The following is a 27,879-nucleotide window of genomic DNA, read 5'->3' on the forward strand; positions in this document are numbered from 1 at the left end:
AGACATTATTTATTAAGAGGTTTCTGTTTTTCCATTTCCCACGGATTGGCTACATCTTATAACTTCTCAAGAATGTACACATGTCTAGACCATCAGGACTCTGAGTGCAGACATGGTGAATGCAGAACCACTATGTGACGGAATAGCAGTTCATAGGCTATTTCAATAGGCTTCTTTCTCTGGTCAGAACATTTGGTCAAGGTGCCATTGGCCAGTGAGCCCCTGCCCCATTATCCCTTGTTCCTGGGGGAGGGTCCTGTCAGGCTAATTTGGGAAGGTCAGTCAGATAGCATACACAGAGAAAACATGACTCCCCAGGAGAAAACCTATTTTGAGATTTGCCATCACACTTTTTGACAGGAGCATGTCTTCATTGGCATGGTTGGAGTCATTGGGGTCATGATGTATGCTGCTGCTTCTGATATCAGAAGATCAGTGATGATGACTGTGGTCACCACAATTCTTTATTGATATTCCTGTCACATAATGCATTCACACACTGGTAGGTAGCATGTGGGACTACTAATCTATTGGACTAAATCATCACACTTATAGGTGTTTGTCAGTACTTCAGCAATGTAATAATGAAGAAACTTAACTATATCATATTATGTGATAAATAATATAGAATTTTGTATCCTTTTTTCCAGTAACAGAAACAGAGTTCGATCTAAGGTAAGTCAAGAAAATAAAGAATCTTCTTTAACTCTCGATAAATCTTCGTAGTGTTTCTTATTTGGTCAACAAAACTATTTATACTGCAGCCCCAGGTTATCAACCTGTGTGAATTCCTCTTCTACCCTTTTTTCCTTTGTATGTGTACATATATGTTTAGAAAGGGGAGTCCCTTGCAGCCTTGACTATTTGAGGTCACAGACTTGTTCTTCTGAGCTGAAAAAGACGGAAGGAAATGAGCAAACGGGAAGGAAATGGGCAAGAGTGAGTATGCCCAGCTGGTCAGCTACTCTATTGTCATTGATGTGTCAACCAGTTTACAGTCATTTGAATCGACAGCAAGTTACTAGGATTGCAGTTTGTGAACAAACCATCAATGATGTGCTAAAGTGAGCTGCATGTGCATGAGGAGAACTCAGGCCTCACTGTCGGATTGCCTGACATGTTGAGTGATAATGAAATTAAAAAGTTGTGCATTTGTTACAGCTAGCACATATTATGCATGCAGGACCTGACAAAAACGAGCGCTTGAGCCATCCTTGGCAAAAACAATATACCCTGTAGCTTACCTGAGCTGTGTAGTTTGCTGTGACTGGTCTACTTTTGTTGGGACACATATGGTCTACATTTCTGGGGACATATACAGTACAAACCAACCCTGTTCTAGACGGCTGGTCCCTTGGGTACCACACCATAAAAATGTTTTTCTTCAATATTCAAATGCATTTTATGTAAAATGAACATCTGGTGCTGTCTTACACACATATTGTTTTTTGTTTATGTATTGAGGCAGCAGCTATTTCCTAATTAAGGCATTATATTTTTTATCTTAATCTTTTTTGTCTAACTTGAATTTTAGCTGTATGCTTTTTATTTCTAGTAACAGTTTTGGGAAATATTAGTAAGTACCTGCAGGCATTTGAAATTTGAAAGGCATTTGGATCACAATATTTTCTTTGTCATCAAAACTTATAATACATTGCCTAGCTTTAATTTAGTTTGGTCATATCTTTCTGAGAGGTAGTTGCCTGTTAAATTAATACATTCTGTTTTCTCCCTGCTAACCTAAATGTGGCTTGCCTCAAGGCTCTATTTGGGTCCCATTCTATGTACTGTATAGGTATACTGTGTGCAGGGGCGTCTGGATGTCTGCTAGAACAATAGCAACAAAAGGAACTGGCATTTGCCAAAGTTATGGAATGACCTACCATTTATACTGCGTACAGTTACTTTATTATGGCTTATTTTATTTTACATGTCAGCTGAAAACACACATTTAAATTAGAATTTGGGTTTATTCCATTTTGGTGTATAGCCTACACGTATTTTCTATCTTGTTTTAATATTTTACCTATTTTATTGTCTGCCATTGTCTAAGCACTCTTTAATGTTAAGAAAAATGCTATATAAATAAAGTTATTAAAATGTATTATTACTGTAAGTACATTTCCTTGACCTTTTTTCCAGGTCCTCCACACAAACTATGTACTTACAGTTTCCACACAGTGTTGCAAATTGCAATTATAGCACACAGGGAAACACAATTCTAAACTAGTAGGCTATTCTGTTGCAACAATTGCCACATCACAGAACTAGTAATACAATCTGTATTTAAACAAAACTGCACAAAACTCTGACAATACACTTAGTGCACTCATGTCTCCATCATTCAATGACAAGCGGCGCTGAACTGCAATGTTATTCCGCCCTCTTGTGGTGCATGAGTATACACACAAATGAGGTAAAAAGCTTCTGCTACATTTCAGTTGATAAACCGGCAAATAACTTATGGAACCGTGGTCTGGGGGGAGGGGGGGCTTTAAACAAAGTATCAGATCAGAATGTGAATCTTCACTTATTACCATCTCTACTGTGTCACACTACTGGAGGGTAAGTAATTTATCTATAGCTCTACAGAATATTCTCATAGTAATCTTCATTGCTGAATATAAAGAGTAGGTAAGGGTCTCGTCTCCAACTCTTTAGTAAACAGAAAAAGTATTTTCAGGTCCGGATACCAATCAGGCGAGGCGAGACCTCACATAGGATGCAGGAAAAGTGATGACACAAAGAAACGATCAGACACATTTGGAACTGACAACTGTGGACACCATACAGCATTACACTTGTTTACAATGAGTACTCTCACCTGATTGACAGAAAATGGCAACCCACCAGAAAATGTAGAGCTGGAAACAGATTAATATTAGTGCTTTAAAACTTAAGCTTTTTGTTTTAATCAAAACATATCACTTGTGCTACCTTTAATATAATTGTGTAAAACATATTACATTAGATCTGGTAAAGTGTAACTTAAGACAGCTATGCTGAAATACTTTGTAGAAAGAAACAAAAACACAATGCACTCATTCTTTCATTAGTCACTTTTAATTATTAAGAATAAAAAAGTCTGCACACAATTTACTGCTCCCAGTTGTATCTTTACTTGAAAAAGTGAAACTTTTAATTATTCACATGCATCTATGCATGAATTGTTTATGCATTAACTGTACACAACAGATAATCCCATATAAATGTATTTAAAAAGAAAAGCCAATTTGCAGTTTCAAATTACTGTATGTATTCACATTACTGAGTGAAATATCAGCAGAAAAGTACCTACATAAAGCATGTCATACATGGATCACTAATCACTTGTTTAAATCTGCATGTAGAAAGCATAATCTAGGCACTGGGAAACAACGAGTGATCAGTACTGATTTGACTATGATATTCATAGAAAATGCTTCCAGCTGGTACTTTTGTAAAACATTTAATTGACATAATTTACAAATTGTATTTATTTTTCATTCGTCATCTTTTCTTATAGACACAAGGCTTCAACTCCAAACTGGACTTCTTTATATTTGCTGGAGCATCTCCTGTCTTCACCAACTCAAAGGTATAGAAGTGGGTGTTCTCTGTATCCTAAAGAAAATAAAAATAGATTAAGCAACAGCAAAAATACAACCACAGACAATACAATTACCATTCCATGCGTAGTGTTTGGTGTCCTGTATCAGTACTTGCCTTGGACACCGACTTGAAACCAAAATTTCCCAATGCATTCAAGAAACCTCTCACATTGTCAAATCTGCTTGCCACTTCTGCTATTTTCAGGATACCCCTACAACATTTGTGTAGAAAAGTTATTCAGATGTACAGTATATGCACACAAACTAAATGGTATTCTTGCATTAAATTAGCCAAACATATTTTACCCCATCACCAAGATACGATTGGCCTCTGCTAAAAAATCACATAGGTTGGTTCCCATAAGAGAAAGGCAGAACACAGCAATGTCCACAGTCTTGTCTTTAAGAGGGACCTGTACAGGGAGAGTTATGTTTTATTTTAACAGAGACAGTGTGTAGTAGTTATTAAGCAGAATCATACATCGGTCAACATACTCACTTTGGCCATGTCACAGACAGTTACAAGGTCACAAATGGGCATCAAGTCAAAGCTATGCACTTTGTTTTTCACACTGCGTGCAATCTTACAGTCACCACAACCAAAGTCAGCAACCACCTTAGAGGGAGACCTGAGAAAAAAAACATCACATGTAAGCAAAGACAGGACCAGAATATGGAATCAGAAGCATTGTACCACATTATTTATTAAAAAATGCTGCAATATGTCTCACTTTTGCAGAATGAATGAGATGATAACATCCACAGGATTAGATGGCCATCTCTGGACTTGGTTAGTGAAGCCGCGGTGGTAGACCCCAAATGCTGCAGGGTCCTGTTGGAACATGCGCTTTGCCTCACCACTAGACGTTGTATAAAGAACCTCATTAATGTAACGGAAACGAGCTGCTTCCAAACGCTGCTCCATCCGGGCTCTGAGGGATGTAGAGTGGTCAACTGGATTCTCCTTGACATCTTCCTTTGCATGCGTCGCCTCTTTCTCATCCTTCTGTTCTGAAGGATTTTCTTCTTTGTCTGGTCCATCATGGCCCTGGAGCAGTCTCCGTAACTTCTGTCTTTTGAAGACCTGCTCTTTGCTCAACTCCAGTTTAATTCTTTTGCTGGGTGAAGCTTGTTGTTCATCTTCAATCCCCCCTTGACGTTCACCTGCTTCATGTTTCGAGTCTTGCACCGAGGATTTCTTTGCATCAATTCCTCGTTTCAACTTTTCCACTGAAATCATGCCCTGCTTATCTTCTCTGGGTGTTTTTGTGTCTTTTTTGGAAGGCAAGACATTTTCTATACATTTCCTTTTTTGTGGTTTGGGCTTTGTTTTCTTTTGTTGGGCTGATGTTTTCTCATTGCTGTTGCTAGCCGGGTTCACCTTTTGTTGTTCCTCTGGGTCGTGTTGCCCTGGAATAACTGCTTGAATTGATTCTTGTTCAGTGTTATTGGAGCGGTATTTATTTTTACATTTATTTTTGTTCTTCATCTTGTTTTTCCAATGCTTTCTGCTTAGTTTATCTGCATTCTGTCCTTCCATTTTGACAGCTGCTTTCATTTCTTTACTTTTGCCTATAACTTCATCCGTGTTCTTGGCCTCTGAAATAGGATGTTTCATAACATGTTAATGACTGTATGTTTCTCACAAGACTTTAGATATTTCTTAAACATATTGGCTCAAGTTTTATTGCCTCTTTTTCTGAGTGACCAGTTTGCTGGCTTATGAACAGATCATTTGTGTTATCATCATCACTGCACTGCTCTCATAAAGGGACATCTTTCATTGAACTCTTTGAGGATCCTAGATTAAATTAGTTTCATTTTAGGGGTCGATGTGATAATGATATTGAACTTTGTAATTACTCACCAGATTTGCTGTTCTTTTTTGACTTTTTAGAACCAGTTTTCTTCTCCTGAGCACCCAAATCATTATTTCCTCCGTCTTCAGTTGACAGATCAGGTTTTTTCCCTCTTTTGCTTCTTTTCTTCTTTCTCTTAGTCTTAGCACGTGGCACAGTTTCTCCCTCACTGTCACTGCCGTCCTGAGGGGCATCACTTCTCCAGTCTGGTACTGGTACTGATCCTAGTGCCTCGAGGGTCCGTATCAGGCTCTTCCTATGGGTCTTCTTACCAACTCCCCTAGACTGTTCAGATGAGCATCAGATTTAATACCCCCAAATTGATTGATTGATTGAAATATTTTTGCAATTTTTGTAATTCTGCAGTTTGCAGAATTACAGTACATTTCAAGCACAAACTCAATACAAAGGCTGTTAACTGTGAGTGGACGACCCAATTAAGCATTACACTTGTTTACAATAGGGTCCACCATGTTCAATTCATCAAAACATTTAGAGACGTACAAATAGACACTTCTATATAGACAAAGAATAACAAGCATTTAAATTGTAAATGACACATTATTTATATATATTCAATTATACCTTAATATTTGTGATGTTATTATCAGACTTCTGAGTGATACTGAGAACAGCATTACTCAGCGCTTGAGCATCTGGTTCATCATTCCACTCTTTATCTTCAAGAAACATATTTTCCCAGTACCTGAAATGAACGTACAGTAACGCGTTACCAGTTTTGTAACTGTATTATAGTATCTGATAGCAAAACTATTCAAGACAGTCCGCAAGACTGCTGGCTACAACAGAACCTCAACCTACCTGACTTGCCAACCTGGCGAACGCTAACTCCACACACGGCTAACGCTAGTTATTCCAGACTTTATTCAGCTTTCGTTGTACATATATATTTGTTTTTAGCAGTATTGGTACATGTTTCCAGTCGCGAATGCCTAGCTAGATCGCGTTACATTACTTTAATTTCTCGCTCAAGCCACGTTGGTTCACAACTTCACACAGCGACCAAAACAGGAAATGCATTGCAAACATGCTGCCTTCCGCAGCGCATGTGAATGACGCAGTACAGTGATGGTTCATGGGACACCGAGTTTATTATTCGGACGTGAGTCATGTAGTAAAGTTCAGTACTTTACCATAATCACAAGATGCAAGGCTTGCATCTGTGAATGTGAATGTGAATTATGGTCACCACCACCAGGCACAAAGATAAACCATAATAGTATTCTGATATTACTGTAATAATTAATAAAGATGATCGGTATACTGCAATAATTACTGGCATTATTATTATTATTACTTTTTTAATTTGTATTACTGTTACTGTTGCTTACATCGTCCTCTGCAATGCCAAAAAATCATATAAAAATGTAGCCTGGGGGAGTGCATACTTTGCAGTTTATTGCTGTCAGTCTGATAGAGGGCGCTACATACATATGCTGTTATAGTCTGGATCCCACAGCTCGAAGGTAGGATTGGTCGCGCTCTGAAGCCTCTGATTGGCTAGTTGGTTGTTAGGGAACTGTGTTTTTCCTCATGTTTTTATTTTGTATTCTTTTAGTCTGTAATCTATAGATTTTGATCACAGACTGTTTATGTAGTGTATTATAAAATGCATCTCCTAGAAATATTTGATGAATTTTAAATGGCAAATCGTCGAATTATTTTGTCCCTCCTACTATAGCTGTTTACTATAGCCAATGGCGCGAGCATCCCTCCGCGCTATGGGATGTATAGTTCCAAATAGTTCGGTCACAACGTACGGCGAGGGTGTGGACGTTGCACGGAATTGACTGATTCTGCATTCAATCTTATGGATATACACATATATTTATATATATATTGAAGAACTTGTTGTGTCATTAGATGGCCGCGCACATTTGAATATACCCGGTAGGTGTCTTGTCTTTGAATGTGCTGTCTCTTATTTTGTTGTTTAAAAACCTCGAAAGGATGGTTTTATGCTTCCGTTTCTCATCAAGCGCCCTAGAGATCCGAGGCGTCAAGACAATTTGGTTAGCTTTTGTTGTTAGCAAACCTATCAGGGGCCAAAGTAGCCACTTTATGGACCGTTTCACTCTACTATTAGGGCATAGGTAGCCTTTTATAGATGGGTATACATTTATGTATTTCAAAATGTGTTATTTCTTAAAATATACGAGCTATTGGGCAATGTTGGAACTGTTCACTTCGCTTCCATCAGATTTGTAGAATAACTGGATAAATTATATGAGAACTGATGTAATATTATGGGGCTAATACGAAATGTTTAATCTTATATTTTCTTTGTTTCTGTGAAAAGTTCACGTTAATGACAAGTAAAGTTTGGTCTGCAAGTCGTGGTAATTGTCCATTCTGGGCTAAACGTTCAATTCGTAATTGCTCACTTTGAGTCAGAGAAATCGTACAGCACAGGAGTTGTGAGTCACCGTGATAGCATTCTTGACCAAGTGTTGAATCACATCATTGCAAAACTCTGATCAGTCAGCTACACACCCAGAACGATACCTGTAGATGTATACAGTATATAGCATTGCTCGTGTAGCTCTGGTCCATATAGCTACACTGCTACAACCTCACGTCACCAGACTTTACTAAAGCCAAAAACAAAAAACACTTTACTACTGCACAGACACTCCCAAGTTTCTTGTTAACCTCCTGGCTGTGTTGTCATAACATTGCTGTTACCATTAATGTGAAAATATATTTCTAGCATCAGTTGAGATAAACCATTTTGTTATTTGTTATTAAAGTACACTGGCTAATGGACATTGATTGTTAGCTGCCTGTATCTAATACAACTTGAATGTTCCTTCTTCTCTTCTAGGTCTGTGTGTGCCACTGCCAGGTGATCATCCCAGATGAGGGTCGAATGCCTGCCAGGCCACATTTGATTTTCCTCTGGTTGCCCCTCCTTTGTTTTCCCAAGTCATTCCAACCCTGCCCCTTACTTGCCCCCAGAAGTGCAAGTGCAACATAACAGGCAGGGTAATCCAGTTACCATGGATGATATATTTACACAATGCAGAGAAGGCAATGCTGTTGCAGTTCGTCTATGGTTGGACAACACAGAAAATGATCTCAATCAAGGGTGAGTCAAGTGTCAACATGACTTTGTAAACAATTGACCAGCTAATTTATAATGTTAATTTCTTTATTCCTTGGAGAGCAGAAAACTATGTCAAAGGCAAAGCCTTTCTATTACATCTACCCCAGCCTGTAGATGTAAAGAAATAGATACTCCTTGGATACTCCAAGATACTTCTTTACATCTTTTTCATGATATTAGCTCAATAAATAATGATGGTCAGCCTACTCAACAGACTAAAACCAGGAATATACAGAGGGTGACAAATTAAAGGGAAAAAACAAGAAGTGCCTTAGCTATGCATGAATTATACTTGGTTGCGTGCCATGTCGTGCACCAAAAATAGTCAATCTACAAGCTCATTCTATGTCCTTTGAGCTTGTAGATCAGTGTGCCAAACTGGTATACATCTAAGTATAAATTAGGCTTAAGTTGTTGGGCCAGCACGAGCCGCTAGAACAGCTTGTGCCTTGGAATAGATTGTACAAGTCTCTGGAACTCTATTGGAGTGATGGAAGACCATTTCAGCCTAAAATATTCTCTTATTCTGTATTTTGATGACGGTTGTGGAAGTGGCATGTGTTGTCTATTCTAACACGTCGGTCCAAAATATCCCAAACAGAAAAATTGGCTTGAGATCTGGCCGGTGACTGCGAAAGCCATAGCATATGATCCACATAATCTTCATACTCATCAAACCATTCATGACCCCTAGTTGTGCACTGATATCATGGAAGTAATCTCTCAAGACGGATTCAGATTCAGAGCTCCGCAACAGAATCTGTCACCAACTCCAGTTACAATGTGTAGAGTTTGGAATGTAAACAAAGACAGGTGTGACCGGAAGTGGAGTGCTATAAAAGGAGAGCGAACAGCCAACTGAATGTGTGCTTTCGATCACAATGTTCCAACTGTATTACTGATCAAAATGAAAATGTCAACCACTCGGGTGGCGTAGTGGTAAAGTGCCCTGCCCACCACCACAGAGGTTGTGGGTTCAAATCCACTGTGGTGCATCCAGCTTTGTTGAGCGTCTACACAAACTCAATTGGCCTATGTTCGAGGGAGGGAAGCTAGAACCTTTTCTCTTGCCATTTTTCTTGAGGCAAAATCAAGGTCAGGTGGGCCTGCTCAGCAGATTTATATATGCCACAGAGCATGACCGTACAGTAACTTTATTCTGACTGCAGTACATCTGTATCAATGCCTGGAAGCCACTAATATGTGTCCAGTTTTTTCCTTTAATTTGTCACCTGTCTGTATAATATGAAAATGGATCTAATGTTAATGTGACTTGTTTATCACAGTTTACTTGCTGAACAGCATATTGAGAAAACTAATCAACAATGACCACTAGAATCAAATACTGTCCACATGTATTTTCTTGGGCCCCTGTTCCACCAAGTTGGTTTGAAGTTATGCCCGAATCAGCTTTGTGAACTTGAACAACATCCCAGATTTCATGTACTGCTCTAAAAAACTGCCCTAGCAAACAAAAAGGTAGTCCAGTTGGGCTTTCCTAACAGTGTAGTGAAGGAGTTTGAAGACGCAGCATGTGCTGCTGGCTACTATTACTCAGCCATTCTGTGAACTGATGAATGTTTGCCGCTTTTGTTTGTGTGGTTCCATAAACTCATCAATGATGCTCAGCTGAGAGAATTATATAACACTACTACCTATGCTTGGAGGCCAAGTGTCATGTCATGTCATGCATTTGTGGTATTTAAAGTGGTATTCCACTTTTAAAGACTTCTGGAGTAATTTTAATGTCTACGTTGGCTTTTTTTGTTGTTGCTTGATTCAATATTTAGATATTTTATGATATTCATTTGATCAGACATGCCTTGCCTAAATTGTGCATTTTAATCATGTTGGATTCATTGACAACAAACGTTCTTGGTTCTGCTGACCGATATTGTCGTTCTAATGCTTTAGGGGGCTGTTTTTTTAATTACTTTGCATATTTTTAATATTTTTTGGTAATTCAAATAAATAAAGTAAATAAGTAAAGTAAAGAAGGACAATATCAGGCCCCAGAACCAACAACATAAGGGGCATAATAGGGAGACACAGAGAGGTACAATGGGTATTTTGACCAAAAAATAATAATTCTTAAACATATTTCTGGTGCCGGCTACCCTGCCCTATTCTCATGTGATCCTGACCTGAGATGTGAACCCATTTCCTTATGGACACATGACTTTGGAATTTCAGTGGAATCAAAATCATGCTGGTCCCCTGTTTTGCTGTAATTTGCTCATAACCATTCCCATTTTTACGGTCACAGATTGCATTTCGTTGTTTTTTTTTGTTGAGACTTTTAGATGGAGAGGAACTACTGTATGAAGACCTAATCCCATGCGGTCATGCCTAAGGTATCCTTGGTAGCAGAAACTAATCCGCACTGAGGGCTGTAAAACATGACAGGCTATATATATATATGACTTATATAAGGCTATTATTAAGAATATTCCATTTGATAGTGTGAAGTCCTCATCTGGCCTCATCTATCCTTGAATGACTGTACAAAGCCATTCAGCAGAGGTTGCAACTATTAGAATTACTTTTTCAAGGGAACCTTTTTGTCCTGGATTTCGCTATTCCACTGAATACAAGTCTACATTGCACCCTGAAAGTGCATTGCGATGTGGACTTGATCATAGCTATCAGCAGCATCTAGAATCAGAAGTATTCTGATCAGCAAGCATTATTTTCCAACCTCTAATGTGAACAGTATGCAGGGATCAAGCTAATGCCTCCCGTGGAGAATACTTTCTTGTGGGTTAAGTTAATTTAATTGTCATTTGTTTGGCCCTGGAGAGAATTATGCTCAAATGACAATGTTGAGTATTTCTAGAATGTCCCTTTCACTCTAATAATGTGCACAAATGATCATTGTTTTGCTCTGTTTTGCTATGGGTTGTGGGTGCAGCCCCACACATGTAGACCTAATTCTTTTCCATTAACTGATTGCATGTCAAGTTCCTTTTCCTGGTTGATATATCTTTCCCAGTGGGGTAAACACAGCAACTCTAGCATTTCCCCCTGCAGTCACATGTACAGTAGGATTCAAGATATACATTTCTATTCCATGCCTTGCTGTTTATTAGGCCTAGGCGTCTCAATATCCACCATTTTGACTATCAACCGTGCCTACTTATTTCTGTCTGTGTGACACAAATGTGAATCCAGGACAAAGTAGTAGTACAATGCTGTGGAATAGTAGTAGTGGAATGCTAAAACTCCATACAAGGAATAACAGAAACACATAGGCCTCAAGGGAACAGGGGGAGGACATTATTGTAGTGGGCAGGACCTAAAGAATTATGAGGATTTGCATGGCCGTGACGGTGCAGACAATTCGCATCTATGCATGCATACAACCGTGAACTGTTGGGACTTTTTAGCTGAAGGAATGTACAAGTAGAGCATATCACATTCCCCTGTTTGACTCTAGTGTTTCCGGTCTTCGTCTCCCAGTGGTATTAGATAGTACCACTCATTTCCCCATAGCATTTCCTCCTGGTTGAGAAGAGTTAATTGTAATGTTTGGGAAAAAGGGTGGCCATATTTATATAGATTTACAATGCTGCTGCCTTTGCAATTTTCTGTGCAAAAATGAACTATCCTACATATAAATCATCAGGGAAACCTAACTGAACACTAGATCTGTGGGACATTAGTTTAGGGAGCACCATAACGGTTTTGACCATTTATCTACATATTTATCATAATGTAGACTTGCTATTTTTTAGGAGTGGTCGTTCTTGTACATTAGAATTTTGTCCAAAGCTAATAAAATGAGTCCCATGCATTTGAATCTTGTTTATAAATAAATCTTCCAGAGACTATTTTCGGCGTGACTTTGGCGAAAAGTAAAATGTGTTGGATTGCCTATGTCGGTCACATTCAAGTCTCCGAAAGGGGGACCGCATGTAATTCCGACGGAGCATTAGTCCGACATGCGTGTGCGACACTTGTGCACACATGTCGCACACATGTGCGACATGTGCGACACATGGACATGTGTCGGACAGGTTAGGATTTGAGGTGGGTTGTCGTTTGTCGGACCAATGACTAGTCTGAACTACGTACTGCACCCCTGTTATATTACTGTTATGTATGTATGTGTATTACTGAAATAAATGGAAAATATTGGACAATTTGGCTTCGTCCATGACCAAACAAACTATGGTATGCTCAATTGGTCAACAGTAAGGCAGTGAATCATATTGAATAATGCCACATGCCAGACAAACCACCAGTCTTGTCCTGATAAATGGAAATGGTGTTTAAGTAGCGAATCTCTGTGACCATTGCCCAACCTTCTTCCTTGCCTCATAATACCCTACTTGTTTTTTGGTTGTGTTCTAATAGTGGAAACTCCTTTGGGTTCTTTCCTGTAGTGTTTTCGTTGGCTAGGTGTGTGTTATCCATGGCTTTTTGTTGAGCTTCTAGAATTAAGCTAGAAGGAAATGTGGAAGTAGCCCTACTCTTCAGACCCTGATACCCTGCTCTATTAAAGAAAATCACCTGAAGGCAGAGTAGGAATTATTTTCCTTGTTAGTCTGCTGTCTGTACCACTGGGGAAACAAAGCAGTACTTCTTGGACCTTTTGTTTTCATGTATACCTACCTTTAACTTTATTGCATATCTAAAAACTGCTAGAAAAATGCGACGTGTGGCACAAGAGAGGATCTCACACAGGCGCAGGTGTACCATAGATTTGACCCCCCCCCCCCTTTTTTTTTTACATTTTCCACTATGATTTTGCTGGGTGTGAAAACTGAACTGACAGTGGGGTTGCCGCTGGGCTTGGCTTCCCCAGGTACCAGCAGGACAACATCTCTAACATTATGGATCCTATCTTGCACACCACCTTAACCCTTATCACTTAACTTCTTTGCCATGTTTTACTATTTTGAAAAACATTTTAAAATGGCTCAAAAAGCTCACAATGTGTTGATGTAAATCGGCTAGTTAACTATTTTATGTTTTGGGGTAAGGCGGTGCGGAAGATGGGGTCCTATGTCTGTGAGGGACAGGTCAGACTCAGGTCTGTTTGGACACTCCAGCCTCTATCTGACCAGCTGATGGTAATCCAGCAGCCTTGTCTTTGTTTATTGGAAAGTTAAAGGTCTCTTAAGCCTGATTTATACTTCATTGCACGACTGTGTCTCTTGCAGAAAGTACCTGATCTATAAGCTCACAGCCCGTCGCATCACTGTCGATTTCGAGCTTGTAGATCTGCTATTTTATGCCTAGCAACACCATCATACATAGTATACAGGGTAAATTAAGCGTTACTGAGTAGGCTCGTGTGACATTCGTGCAACTCTGTAATGGGACGCTTGACTCATCATATCATCTTGTGTTTATGGTCTTTTTGTTGCTTTGCTATTCTGTATGGATGACATCTCTAATATTAATCTGTTCACCTCAGTGATGGTCAGTGCCCAAACACAGTGCAGATAGGCTCTCTGCATGGCTCATCCGTCTACCAATCTGAGTGCCTGAAATAAATCATGCAGTTGATGGGGACTGGGGAGAGGGTGAAAACCCAGGCACTGAAGTCCGTTCGTAAGCTATGACCAACACTGCCTTTTATCTAATTAGCTACTACTAACCGTTCTGTTAAACTTCCTTTTATATTTTTGAGGGGATGATGTACGATGATAAGAGCACCCCTCACTTCACAGGGGTGTGATTTTTTCCCCCTTTATTTTTGGGTGTGTGTGACTGTGAGGCATAATGGAGTCTGTATTTCGGCATATTTACTACGCAAAGAAAAGACCTTCACTCTTCTCTCCTTGAGCTAATGAGTCGACAGGCATTGACCCCCACGTTCCTGCCTGGAGGAAATTGCACTCCAGGGCTAGTCCGATATTGCTGCAGCAGGTCACCCAGATGCACAGATGAACGTGTGTCCCAGAACTGAGGGTCTCTGTGGGCCTCAGGGGCTGTTCTCACTGGAACACTGCTGGGGATATGCATGTGTGTGTGTGAGCCTGCATCAATGCAAGCTGTGCATTGGTGGTGACGGCAGAGGGTTTAGATTCCTTATCATGTCACAATACCCCCACAGTTCTCTGTTACAGGAAAACATGATCCCACCCCCATAATGCCCCATTATGAATTGCATAGCAAGTGTATAACTTCATTAATATGGAGGCCAGAGGACTGTGCACAAATAGTACGCCTGTGTGAGAGCCATATCAAAATTCGGGAGTGAGTGGAAACTGTGACGAATCGCCAGCAATTTCCAGCTATACTCTTGGAAAAAGATTTGAAGAGGCTCCGATGGTGGCGGGTGGGACAAAAGCCAGGCAGAGAGGAGGGTATTGGGAACGAATCACTGGCCAAAGAAATATAGGATGACATAATGGTCCAGAGCAGCTGGAGAGTATATGTGCAGTCAGAGGTGGAAAAAGTACTCGCATGTTTTACTTAAGTAAAATGTAGACATACTCCTTTACGTAAAGTAAAAGTCTGGTATTCAAATGTTGGTTGAGTAAAATACAAAAGTATTGGCATCAAAATGTACTTAAAGTACCAAAATAAGTGCTCATTATGCAGAATGTCCCATTTCATAAGTTGTAACGCTATGGTATATACAGGGGGATTGTTCCTTTAACTGGGTTGGCGGGCTGAGCGTGCCAACGAGGAGTATTATGGGATAGCTTGTGTTTACTTTCAGTTTGTGTGTTGAGGGAAGTGGTCACTCTAATCAGAGGAAGAGATATATTAATTGTGTTGTTTACTACAGACAGTTGATACAGAATTAGAACCCTGGCTTATCGCGTTTGTTTCTTTGAATTATCTTTGTTTATTAAATCACCAGTTCTACAACACAGACTCCTTTTTAGCATAGGAAGAAATCATAAGGATTACTCCGGAGAGGAGAGACACGGTGGTTATAAAGTTTAGACATGTATAGAAATCTTTTGAAAATTGCAGATCTACAAGATCACAATGTGTCACATCGCAACGCATTGTGAGCTTGTAGATTGTCTATTTTCAAATTGTTGAAATGTGGATATATAGGCCTGAAGTGTTTTGTAATAATAATCAAAATCTCCAAAGTAACCAAAGTTTTCAAATAAATGTAGTGGAGTACAAGTACAATATTTGGATCCGAGTGTAGTAAAAGTATCGGAAATTGGAAATACTAAAAGTAACAATACCTAAAAATTGTACTTAAGTACAGTACTTAAGTAAATGTACTTTGTTAATTACTTTCCACCACTGTATAATGTATGTGTGCATGTGTAACTGTGGCGAAGGACGTTTCTGGACCATCAGGATGGCAGATAATCTATCACTCTTTGTTTGTTTCACTCCCTTTTCCTGATTCCCTTTCTGTTACTCAGATCTTGGGGTCTTTTAACTGTAGCATATCTCTCATGGTCCTTTGTGAATGTATGCTGTAAAAGGTATTGAGGGCCAGTGGGCCACCATCTCAGTGATATGACAGTGACAGCTGCACTTGTAGGACCAAAAAATAATTACAATGACATGCCAGCCCAGCAGCATCACACTTGCTCTATCCTCCACAATACAACTGATTCAGCTACAGCTTCCTTATTTTATTTATTATTGTTTTACAGAGGAGAGAATGATAGAATTACTTAATCTGACACAAGCCACTACTTCCTTTTTTTTACACAGCTGTACTTTGTGGCCCTACTGTGAATTGCTCAAAATTGACTTAATTATGAAGGGTAATTTCTCCTCCTTTAAAGCCTATTAACTATTTGTCGGCTTATCTTAAGGCTGTCAGTGTGTGTATTCATACATTATGGACAGTCGTTAATGCAAACCAGATGGACTTAAAGGCTTATCGCACCTTTATGACTATGCGTTTGGGAGCATTGTCATTCTGTACGAGTAGTACTAGTCTAGTACTACTCGTAATTGTACATGGCTTACTACAATTCCTTATTGAAAAAGAAAGGCACCTTGGAGGAAGATAACTATTGTGTTGAGACTGTGATATTTCCTTTCAGGCCATTCATGAATAAAATAAAATATTTGCTGCACCATTAGATGCAAAGTACTGTATGTAACTTTGTTTTGGTTTTAGGCTTCTGTTTAGCCTGTGCTGTGTTCTCTTGTTGTTCTAGGGACGACCATGGCTTCAGTCCCCTCCACTGGGCTTGTAGGGAGGGACGCTCCAGTGTGGTGGACATGCTCATCATGAGGGGGGCTCGCATTAACGTCATGAACCGAGGAGATGACACGCCTCTGCATCTGGCTTCCAGCCACGGCCATCGTGACATTGTGGGCAAGGTGAGACCCGTGCAAACACGCAAAGCATGTGCAGACTGCCTCACAGGTACAGTAACAACCTCAGCGGAGGAGGTGTGCTGATCTACGATCACCAATCAGAATGCATGACTATAAGGTTCATAGGAGCTTAGCTCTATTTAATGATTGGCAAGTGGAATATTATCCATCTTATTAGTGTTTGTACTTTGTACCTCTAAACGGTAATGACTGAAAAAGGATACACCTATGTTCTGGCAATCGAAAGTCTTTCTGCAACCTATCTGATGGATTGAATAAAATCTCTGGTCTAAAGTCTGTATTTCTTTAATTTAATATTATAACCAGTCCAGTCCAGTACGCTAAAATACATTAAAGTTCATCTAAAGGTAAGCAGTGCAAACCTTATACTAGGTTTTTCAGGAAACTGAATTAGAAGCAATTATTTTAGAATCGGCCTCAGGTCTAACTGGGTTAAGTATCTCTTATGAAACCTCTGAACTTATGAAACCTGAATTGATGTCGACTGAACAACAAGTCTTGTCTGTTCTTGTAGCTCATAACTAAATAAGTTATTTCACAAAGGGGGCAGTGCTGGCAGAGGTTGTCAATGCTGGAGTATAAATTAAATATTTTGATGACTGTTGCGCAAAGAGGCTATAAAACTTGGTTATTACTTGTGATGGAAAATAGAGCCTGGAACAATTACAGTATTCTATGAAACATTGTATTTTTGTCTCCACCAGGCCGAAGGCATGGGGAGAGAGTATGTTTTGCACTCTGTCCATGTGTGTGTGTGAGTGTCCGTGTGTGAGTTTGTGTGTGTGCGACCGTCCGTCCGTCCGTCCGTCCGTCCGTCTGTTACCAGCTAATCTCTGGCACCGTTAACCCGGTCGATGCCACATTTTGCACACGCACTCCCTGGATGCCAACCGATCCCGCAAATTGTTACACAGTATCTCTATAGTCATGTGTTCAAGACTGATCTATCCGATATTTCATATTCCATCCTAATTGGCTAACATTGGCTTTCAAAGTTTGCAGGATTGGCCCGTTTTGAAAAAGCCTCAAATCATGAACGCAGTGTGCAATTTACGTGAAATCTTTCACAGACTTTCCTACTAGGCTGCAGAATATATCCCACCCTTTTCACATTGCCCTGTCATAGCGCCACCAACAGGTGGATTTTTGCAAAACACATTTTTGGAACAAAATGCCTCAAATCATCCAAATGCCATCCAAGGCGTAAGAAGAAATGGCACCCTTTTCACATTGGCCTATTATAGCGCCACCAGGAGGCCACAACCTGACCTGCCCTGGTGGAGATCTAGTTCCATTTTTCTTTCTTTCTATTTGTAACATTTACACAATCTCGTTAATCGGAAAGTGTTTTAAAAGTAAGAATTAAATAAAAACAGGGTTAGTGCATTTGAGTTAGGCCTACTCACAGTAGGCTCAGATGCCTATTGTTTGAAGTGCAGTTTATCATTGAATACTTAATTGTAAACTAATCAATATCTTATCAATATTATAAACATTCAAAGTTACAATGACACTGAGGTCTAAATCATTAGATACCTGTGTAATATTTATAGCCCTGGGACATATAGGGTGTTACTGTTTACTCTGCAATATGGAATACAATGTTATTAAATGGGTTAATGATACATTTAAGACATTTTGCTACTGGTGTAGCAGAAATGTTTTTTCAGAAAACTTCTATTAGCTTTCCTGTCTCACTGAATAGTAAGGTAAGGTGTGAGCCTGCTTTTTTGTTTTGTTTGTTTAACCACACAAACCCTATTGTCAAAAATTCAGGCTACTATTGTCACTGTTCTGGGCATGTTATAATAGCTGAATATTCTGCGAAGATAGCCGATCTACAAGCTCACAACGAGTTGCGACGTGTTGTAAGCTTGTTGGTCTGTTGTTTTGAGATTTGGTGTGTAGAGGGAAACATGAGGGGATCAAGTCGTATAGACCCCTGAGGGACTCCGGTAAACTAAGTATATAGGGCTTAAGTGGATACATTGCTGCTGCTGGTCATTATGCAGTTTAATATTAGACATGGCACAGTGTGGATATGTTATCACGGGCAACAAGAACATCATCATCTGGGCTTATCATTGGTGGCAATAATTCCATGGCTGTATACAGACCAAACACAATCTCACCAGTCTTGTTTTGTGTACAATTGTTTCTCTGTGTTTTAGCTTATCCAGTGCAAAGCAGACACAAATACTGCCAATGAGCACGGCAATACACCACTGCATTATGCCTGCTTCTGGGGCCAAGATCTGGTGGCTGAGGTTAGTGCACCCTCTGGTGGTCATTACTGGGACATATTTCTGTTGATTACTACCATGATGGCCATTTGAACAGTCTTGAAATGTCTCTCCTTTAGGACCTGGTGACTAATGGAGCCCAGGTAAGCATCTGTAACAAATATGGAGAAACTCCCATGGACAAGGCAAAACCTCACCTCCGAGAACTTCTCAAAGGTACTCGTATTGTCTAGTTTTACGTCTTTAAACTGTCTACAGTGTTTAGGTTTTAGAGCTTAATCCCTTGATTTGTATTTTGACTTGCATCCAATTTCCTTTCAGAGAAAGCAGAAAAATTGGGACAGAACTTGACCAAGATTCCGTTTAAGGACACATTCTGGAAAGGCACCACTAGAACTCGACCCCGTAAGTACAGATGCACAAACACATACAGTAGTATGTGTATATTAACTGGCGAGTTTCCATTGCTTGTTTTTAGATGTGTGGTAGAGTGCAGCACACATGCATGGAAAATGTGCTCAATAGCTAGAGGTCCCCCCTGGCAGTTCCTAAAGTGACTTCTGAAATTTCCACTGTATTTGAACTTGTTTAGTAATATGTTAAATAAGTAGTAGGTTCAATTTCATGTAAAGAATTGGGCCTTTGCCAGGGTTTTATTTATTACTCATATGGTCTGGATCCTGTGTTTGCAGGCAATGGCACTTTGAACAAACATGCGGGAATTGACTATAAGCAGCTCTCCCTTGTGGCAAAGATAAATGAGAACCATTCTGGAGAGGTATTTAGATTTTCTTCATTTCTTTTGTTTCATTGTGATTTTCTGATATTACTGACTGGATGAATTTGCGTTTGTAATAATGCAAAGATGTTTTGTGTTGTTAGTTAGTAATTAACCTTGTCCACTACTTATTTTGCCATAGCTGTGGAAAGGGCGCTGGCAAGGGAATGAAATCATTGTTAAAGTGCTAAAAGTCCGTGACTGGACCACAAGGAAAAGCCGAGACTTCAATGAGGAGTATCCCAAGCTCAGGTTATTATTGACTATTTAACTCTGTTTGGTGTCTTTGTCCTCTATTGTCTCTGTCATTCATTTCTCTGTGTGCATTTCATTGATCTAAGCCTATTTTATCATTTTTATTTTGGATTTGCTCTTCACGTGAGCCTCCTGTTTTTGTGGAATCAGATGTGGGTTTTCCTCTTTCTGTCTCATCGACCTCTCTCCCCTGTCCCGGTCCCTCTTTGGCTCATCCCAGGATATTTTCCCACCCGAATGTGCTGCCCATGTTGGGAGCATGTCAGTCTCCACCCACCCCTCACCCCATCATCATCACACACTGGATGCCTTATGGTTCGCTCTACAACGTGCTGCATGAGGGCACCAGTGAGTACTGTAATTCTCTGCTCACAAAGTCAAATCATCATCAAGGCTGGAACATTACAGTGCAGCACTTAATGTTTGTCATTACATGGTCTTATCACTGTTTGTTAAGTAGTAATAATTCAAATACTTATTGATCATGTGAGCAAATAAATGACATTTGTTGTTGGTCGTTCTGCTATCAGATTTTGTGGTGGACCAGACACAGGCAGTGAAGTTTGCCCTGGATATTGCCTGTGGAAATGCCTTCTTGCACACACTTGAACCTATGATTCCTCGCCACTATCTCAACAGCAAGAGTGTTATGGTAAGACAGTTTTTAAGGCAATACTGAGGATGTGTAATGATGGTATGATTAAGTTGCTGTAGATCTTCTCTGAATAAAGTGCGATCGGACCTGGGTGGATGAATATGGCAACTAACCGTCCACACACATTTCTGTGTTGACATTGCTATCGTACCCTACTGGCTCACTTGCCAGTGAGGAGCCCCTCCAGGGGTATTCCGCTGTGGTGGACAGGTACTACTTTGCCCCTGCACCACCTGAGCAGCTTAGCAACATTGTTTGTATGTCAAAGAGACTCTTCTGTTCATGTGTCTGCAGATAGACGAGGACATGACTGCTAGGATCAGCATGGCAGACGTCAAGTTCTCCTTCCAGTGTCCTGGCAGGATGTACTCTCCTGCATGGGTAGCCCCTGAAGGTAGGCCTGGCTCGTGAAATCAGTACCTGAAGTGAACGCTCAAAGATAAAGGAAGGATCTAGGGAACTTTATACTGCGTCAGCATATTTCAAGTGTATGCATTGCAATCTACAAGGCAAGAAAAGTTTATTTGTTTATTTGTATTGACAATTCAATTCAAACTTTACATGCCGTTAACCATTGAGACAGTAAGACATCAAGACAGTGAAAAACAAATGAATTATACAATACTACAGTATCCAATAAAAAAGTTTAAAAAAAAAATAGAATAAAAAATAAAATAAGAATAAAATTATAGTTCAGAATTTATTTTTATTTATAAGAAATAATATCTGACACTTGAGGTTTTTGGGGATTTGTTGCAGATATCTGGTGCATAAATTCAATGCTTTATTTATTTCAAATTATTTATAAACCAACTGTAGTATTTTGAAACAAATGATTAAATAATGTGATCATTATTTAATGATCTGTCCAATTCTGACAGACAGGGAGCAAGTCTATGAACTGGGGCAGCAGCGGTCTGAATCAACTGCAGTTGGAGACTTGTAAAGACAATGCTATCGTTGTCTTTACAGATCGTCTATCGTTTAATCCTTAATGAATTCTGAAGGTGATAGCAGGTTGAGTTTAATTGTCTTAATGTGGCTGTTGAAATTCAGGTCTGATCCCATGACTACAACATTTCTCTGGCTTGCGTTGTGGTATTTAACATCAAATAATTGAAACCCAATACTGACTTATAATCATTCTTCCTCAGAAGGTTGATCTATTGATAGGCTTAGCAAGTCTTTTCCTGACCAGCTGATCAAACATATAGGGGCTATTAGCATTCTTAAGGCCCCAGGTTAAAGTGTCAATCATGTGAGGACATGATTGTTTGCAAGGAGGTGCCAGTGAATGCCTCTGTTCACCCTCTGTATTGTAACGGCTTAAATATGATACCAGAATACGAATACTTTGTCAGTTGGGGCTGGCCACTACGGTGGTCAGCCAGGCTCCTGTGGGAGCTAGCCTGTGCTATGCTGTATTTTGTACTCTATCTTTGCTGGGAGAAAAAAAAAATCATTCTTCCTTTCCTCCAAAAACAATTTCTTCAGTTTTCTTTGTTTAATTGAAGAACATTCTGGGACATCCCATCGTTGATTTATACATCCTAAAAAGAGCTACACTGAAACGCAAGGATAATGACAAATGAACCTGAGAACTGAAGAATGTAATCAAGGCCTTTATACCCAAAGAACCAAGCGGAAATGTATTACCAAAACATTACTATTTGTATGACTATGATGAGGTATTATGTGATTTATTGTTGAAATTTTTTGCATCCTGAATTTGGGACACTACACAAAGTTAGTTCTTTAACTAATTCGTATAGCTGAATAACTTCAAATGAAACCGGGTAATCTTTATTTTACTTACTTACTGAAGTGATTAGACAGTATCTTGCTGTCTAAATACATGCTATACCTGTGTCAACTGCACCACAAAAAAATAAAACATTGCTTGTATGTACTGTACATGTTGCTAGTGTTATGTTAACTAGCCCTTACCCGTTGTGAGATATTGCCCCCCCCCCCTTGTGGCCGTGGGGGGTACTGTGCCCTGGGTGCGTTTTTAATTCACTAATAAATTCATTATTAATCTATAATTTGTTAAATTGAAAAAAGGGCTTCGTTAAGACCTCCATATTATTATGGTCAATGCCTGTGTGAAAAGTGGGAGTGATTGGTGCAAGTAGTGAGGAGCTATGGCGGTGTTTCTGACACACATTCAGACACACATTCAGACATTCAGACATTGACTGAATTATAGTATGATGATGATGATGATGATGATTTGGTGCTCTTCGTCTAGCCCTCCAGAAGAAGCCTGAGGAGATCAACCGCCGTTCAGCTGACATGTGGAGCTTTGCTGTGCTGCTCTGGGAGTTGGTCACAAGAGAAGTGCCTTTCGCTGACCTGTCGAACATGGAGATAGGCATGAAAGTACGTTGTAGAGTAGGTCTATTGCTGCTGGGGGTACTGAACTGTGTTGCATATACTCACACTTGAGACTTGATATGATATAGATTTTACTACAAACCGTCAATACACTTAATCCAGAAACAATGTGAAGCCTGATTTTGCAAATGTGTATTTTCCAAATGTATAATTTAAATTGAGTCGTTTTCTCTACAGCGCCTAATATCTGTTTGTTTTTCCTTTAGATCGCCTTAGAGGGCCTGAGACCAACCATCCCTCCTGGGATTTCGCCCCACATCTGCAAGCTTATGAAGATATGCATGAACGAAGACCCAGCCAAGAGGCCTAAATTTGACATGATTGTACCTATTCTGGAGAAAATGCAGGACAAATGAAAACACCTCTGCCCTCTTTGAATGAACCCCTTGGAATCCAAGATATCTCGCTCGTGATATCATTCAGATGTGGTGGTGTGGTGCTTACCAGTATTGCCTTAAACTCATATTCTTACACTACCGTTGCACTCATTGCCACTGTAGCTTCTGTCTCTGAAATGAATCCAGCAGCAGCCACTTATTTTATTCAAGTATGTTTATTTTTGTTATCAATAATGTGTTTTTGTTTTTTTTCCCTCATCTTTGTCACTGTCACATGATGTCTTCACAGCAGTGAAGTATTGGGTGCTCAAACTTAAAAGGTGTGTTAAAGATGGAGTGCTGTGATTTTTTTATTTTTTCCAGTTTTTCATGTGTTTGAGGTGACAGTACTTCTTTAAACCCCTTGGTGTGGTTGTTATGTGCAATGATCATTAAAATTGCAGTACGTAAATGTTATGTTCTCCTAATGAGAGTAAATTGCAACTAACACCTGGGATTCGAACACAGTTTTCCTGTGTGGGTGACCAAACCACCTTCTACCACTCATTAAAGAAATTAAGAGACTCTGCACTTTGACAGGGGAGATGTGGGTCTTATTATGAGCTTCTGGCAGGGATACTACGCCAGTATGCGTCCTACCCAACACCAGGGTCTAAATTCTTCAATGGAAGAGTAGGGAGAGCACCTCCAACGACTGCAGACGTGCTAGTTGTATCTTAATGTACTCTACCATACTGACTGGTTAAAATACTGTTTTCATTCAAATGTGTTGCAGCTTTAATGTGGGTTGTGACTGAATAACCTGTGGAGGGCATGATAACTGCCTGTCACTGCTTCCTGGCCATATTCATTATGTGTACTTCTGGAGAGGGCCCACTATCCAAAGGTCACACTGTAATTGACCTCCCTAAAATGGAAGCTTTTAATAAAAAACAAACACATGCCGTATTAACCCAAAGCTTGTCTTCTGAAAAAGTGTTGATATTTTTGCCAAATTATATGCAAAGGGGAAGTATAACTGACTACTGTCTGACGTCAAGCATTTATACTAGGGCTGGTTCTCAATTAAAAAAAATAATCTAATTAATTTGAAGCATTGTAATTAATCGAAATTAATCGCATTTCACTCGCATATAAATCTTCGACCTGAGAAGCTTTTTGGTCAATTAAAACAGATTTTGCTATACGAGTGAATCAATGAGGTTTTTTTAATATAAATGACCCATCCACTGGGCCAAGCAAAGCGGTCTGATCGCCTTCTCCCATTGTGTGCACCAGTATGATCGGTACGCCTGAAATTCATCCAGTGAGAAAGGTTCTGTGGTGCAAAAACTATGCACAATTAAAATGTGTTAAATGTTTTAATCGCAATCTCAATCAGTTAGTTCCAGCCCTAATTTAAACATTGCTAAACAATGTAACATTAAGCAAATGGTCACGAATGAGTCGATCCCACAAGTATGTTTACAATATTGCACGATTAGCTTGGATTGTTGATTAGGAGATGGAGGTTATTTTCTCAGATAGTTGCCAATCTGGACAAATTTCAATCCTTTGTATGTATATTTTATTTTATCTATGTATCTTATGTGATGTGGAAAATGCGATGTTTGTCCAAACATAACAGCAGAATAGAATTTCTACAGCAGAATATTGTTGTTGATTATTGTAGCATTGGCAAAGCTGCTTTCAAATTTGTATATCAATCAATCATGATCAATAATTCCTGTCTTTAAATTGTAATTAAAGTAACTCAAATCTACAGTATATTTGCACCAAGACCATAGTTAAATAGACAGTGACAGTGATTTTTGATGTTCTTATTCATCCATTATTTTCAGTTTTCAACCATTATTCTAAGATCTGAACAATTGTCCATAATCATGATAAAATGGCTTTTTCTTAAGGCTTTGAAATAATTACATAAACATATAACATTGTGTTTTGTACGGACTACTACGGAGCATGGCATGTTTTCAGATGACTCCGGTCCTCATTTATTTTTTCATAAATGTAATAAGCATAGGCTCCTATTTGTTAATGTTTCTGTTCTGGAGATTTGACACAATTTGGTTGAATTTTGGCCATGGCAGATGCTACACTGCCAACATTTCACACTCAGATCACCTACACACACACACAACACACAATAGTAGCATTAATATTGTTCAAACTGTCACTTTGTTTCCTTCCTTTTTTCCCCCTCTCTTTTTCTACTTGCATTGTTTCTGTGACTCCAACAGCCTGCTTGTTTGTGTTGAAACACAAGGGGTAAAAGCCAAAATCAAGCATGTCTTAAACAAATGTATTTATAAAAGTATATTAAAAAGAACAAGATGAGCACCTTGTGTGATAGTCTAACGTGATTGTATATCCAGAATTCAATAGAGGATTATTGGCTACATTGGCACAACATAGAGACTCCAACCAAACCATCCCGCCTCCCGGTCATGGTGGTATATGGCTTATCATGGATGCGATCAACTCAATTTAAATTGCATATTGAGGGGCCTCTAGACTAGAGCACGCCTGCAATGCAAAAGAGTTTGGCTTCCTTGGACCTCGGGTACTGTAGCTCTGAGTAGGCCATCCGGCCTGGCGAAGATATGCGCTGCACTGAGCACAGATTTCTAGTTTTATTATGTGGTTGGTGTACATGCAAGAATCAGATAGACAACAAGCCAACTGTGCCTTTGTGTCCCATTACATTTCCAAGGTCACTGGTAAGCAAGGATGAATGTGTTGCTGTGCTCTCCCACTGTGGCACAGTTGCCACTGGGCTGGCTGTGCTCTCCTACTGTGCCACTGGGCTAGCTGTGCTCTCCTACTGTGCCACTGGGCTGGCTGTGCTCTCCTACTGTGCCACTGGGCTGGCTGTGCTCTCCTACTGTGCCACTGGGCTGGCTGTGCTCTCCTACTGTGCCACTGGGCTGGATGTGCTCTCCTACTGTGCCACTGGGCTGGCTGTGCTCTCCTACTGTGCCACTGGGCTGGCTGTGCTCTCCTACTGTGCCACTGGGCTGGATGTGCTCTCCTACTGTGCCACTGGGCTGGATGTGCTCTCCTACTGTGCCACTGGGCTGGCTGTGCTCTCCTACTGTGCCACTGGGCTAGCTGTGCTCTCCTACTGTGCCACTGGGCTAGCTGTGCTCCTACTGTGCCACTGGGCTGGCTGTGCTCTCCTACTGTGCCACTGGGCTAGCTGTGCCACAGGGCTGGCTGTGCTCTCCTACTGTGCCACTGGGCTGGCTGTGCTCTCCTACTGTGCCACTGGGCTGGATGTGCCACTGGGCTAGCTGTGCTCTCCTACTGTGCCACTGGGCTGGCTGTGCTCTCCTACTGTGCCACTGGGCTAGCTGTGCTCTCCTACTGTGCCACTGGGCTGGCTGTGCTCTCCTACTGTGCCACTGGGCTAGCTGTGCTCTCCTACTGTGCCACTGGGCTAGCTGTGCTCTCCTACTGTGCCACTGGGCTAGCTGTGCTCTCCTACTGTGCCACTGGGCTGGCTGTGCTCTCCTACTGTGCCACTGGGCTAGCTGTGCTCTCCTACTGTGCCACTGGGCTAGCTGTGCTCTCCTACTGTGCCACTGGGCTGGCTGTGCTCTCCTACTGTGCCACTGGGCTAGCTGTGCCACTGGGCTGGCTGTGCTCTCCTACTGTGCCACTGGGCTAGCTGTGCTCTCCTACTGTGCCACTGGGCTAGCTGTGCTCTCCTACTGTGCCACTGGGCTGGCTGTGCTCTCCTACTGTGCCACTGGGCTAGCTGTGCCACTGGGCTGGCTGTGCTCTCCTACTGTGCCACTGGGCTAGCTGTGCTCTCCTACTGTGCCACTGGGCTGGCTGTGCTCTCCTATTGTGCCACTGGGCTAGCTGTGCTCTCCTACTGTGCCACTGGGCTGGCTGTGCTCTCCTACTGTGCCACTGGGCTAGCTGTGCTCTCCTACTGTGCCACTGGGCTGGCTGTGCTCTCCTACTGTGCCACTGGGCTGGCTGTGCTGTCTTTTCAAGAGAGCGATCAAGGTCTTGGGCTTCGTACACACATAAAGAACAACTGTGCTGTGCTCTGCCTGTGTTTCATGGCCGCCCCAATGCTTTTCCAATGGAAGTCACATGGTTTGACCAAACACTTGTGTTTGATTGCCCCCCCTCCCCCCATCACACACAACTGTTTGGTCAAACCACGTGACTTCCATTGGAAAAGCATTGAGTCGGCCATGAAACACGGACAGCACAGACCATGTTCGTCTGATATGTCTGTACGAAGCCTTAAAGAAACATTCAAACCATGGTTCATACCAGAGTATCACTTTTTAAGCTTTGATCAGGATTTTAAAAGTCTCTGCTTTATAGG

At 40.6% G+C, this 27,879-nt stretch overlaps 2 protein-coding genes across 3 annotated transcripts; one reads left to right on the top strand and one right to left on the bottom strand.

Moving 5' to 3' along the window:
• Nucleotides 1-3,432: 3,432 nt before the first annotated feature.
• Nucleotides 3,433-6,522, bottom strand: rrp8 (ribosomal RNA processing 8). Its single transcript, XM_079514259.1, has 8 exons — nt 6,272-6,522; nt 6,035-6,155; nt 5,458-5,734; nt 4,322-5,189; nt 4,090-4,219; nt 3,897-4,003; nt 3,706-3,802; nt 3,433-3,603 (listed from the first exon to the last, which is right to left on the bottom strand). Exons 2-8 carry the CDS (start codon nt 6,140-6,142, stop codon nt 3,490-3,492), a joined length of 1,701 nt encoding a protein of 566 aa, XP_079370385.1. The 5' UTR covers nt 6,143-6,155; nt 6,272-6,522; the 3' UTR covers nt 3,433-3,489.
• A 679-nt stretch (nt 6,523-7,201) lies between these two features.
• Nucleotides 7,202-25,871, top strand: LOC306933137 (scaffold protein ILK). 2 transcript variants are annotated; one of them, XM_079515184.1, is made up of 13 exons: nt 7,202-7,360; nt 8,295-8,558; nt 16,679-16,844; nt 19,034-19,129; nt 19,225-19,321; nt 19,427-19,510; nt 19,798-19,883; nt 20,026-20,135; nt 20,359-20,486; nt 20,669-20,790; nt 21,088-21,187; nt 23,045-23,175; nt 23,397-25,871. In XM_079515184.1, exons 2-13 carry the CDS (start codon nt 8,470-8,472, stop codon nt 23,544-23,546), a joined length of 1,359 nt encoding a protein of 452 aa, XP_079371310.1. In that variant the 5' UTR covers nt 7,202-7,360; nt 8,295-8,469; the 3' UTR covers nt 23,547-25,871. The 2 variants fall into 2 exon arrangements, with proteins under 2 accessions (XP_079371310.1, XP_079371311.1); XM_079515185.1 differs by lacking the exon at nt 7,202-7,360 and adding an exon at nt 7,443-7,482.
• The last annotated feature ends 2,008 nt before the right edge of the window (nt 25,872-27,879 follow it).

The sequence above is a fragment of the Electrona antarctica genome (genome assembly GCF_951216825.1).
Source record: "Electrona antarctica genome assembly, chromosome: 11".
In the NCBI taxonomy this organism is placed as follows: Eukaryota; Metazoa; Chordata; class Actinopteri; order Myctophiformes; family Myctophidae; genus Electrona; species Electrona antarctica.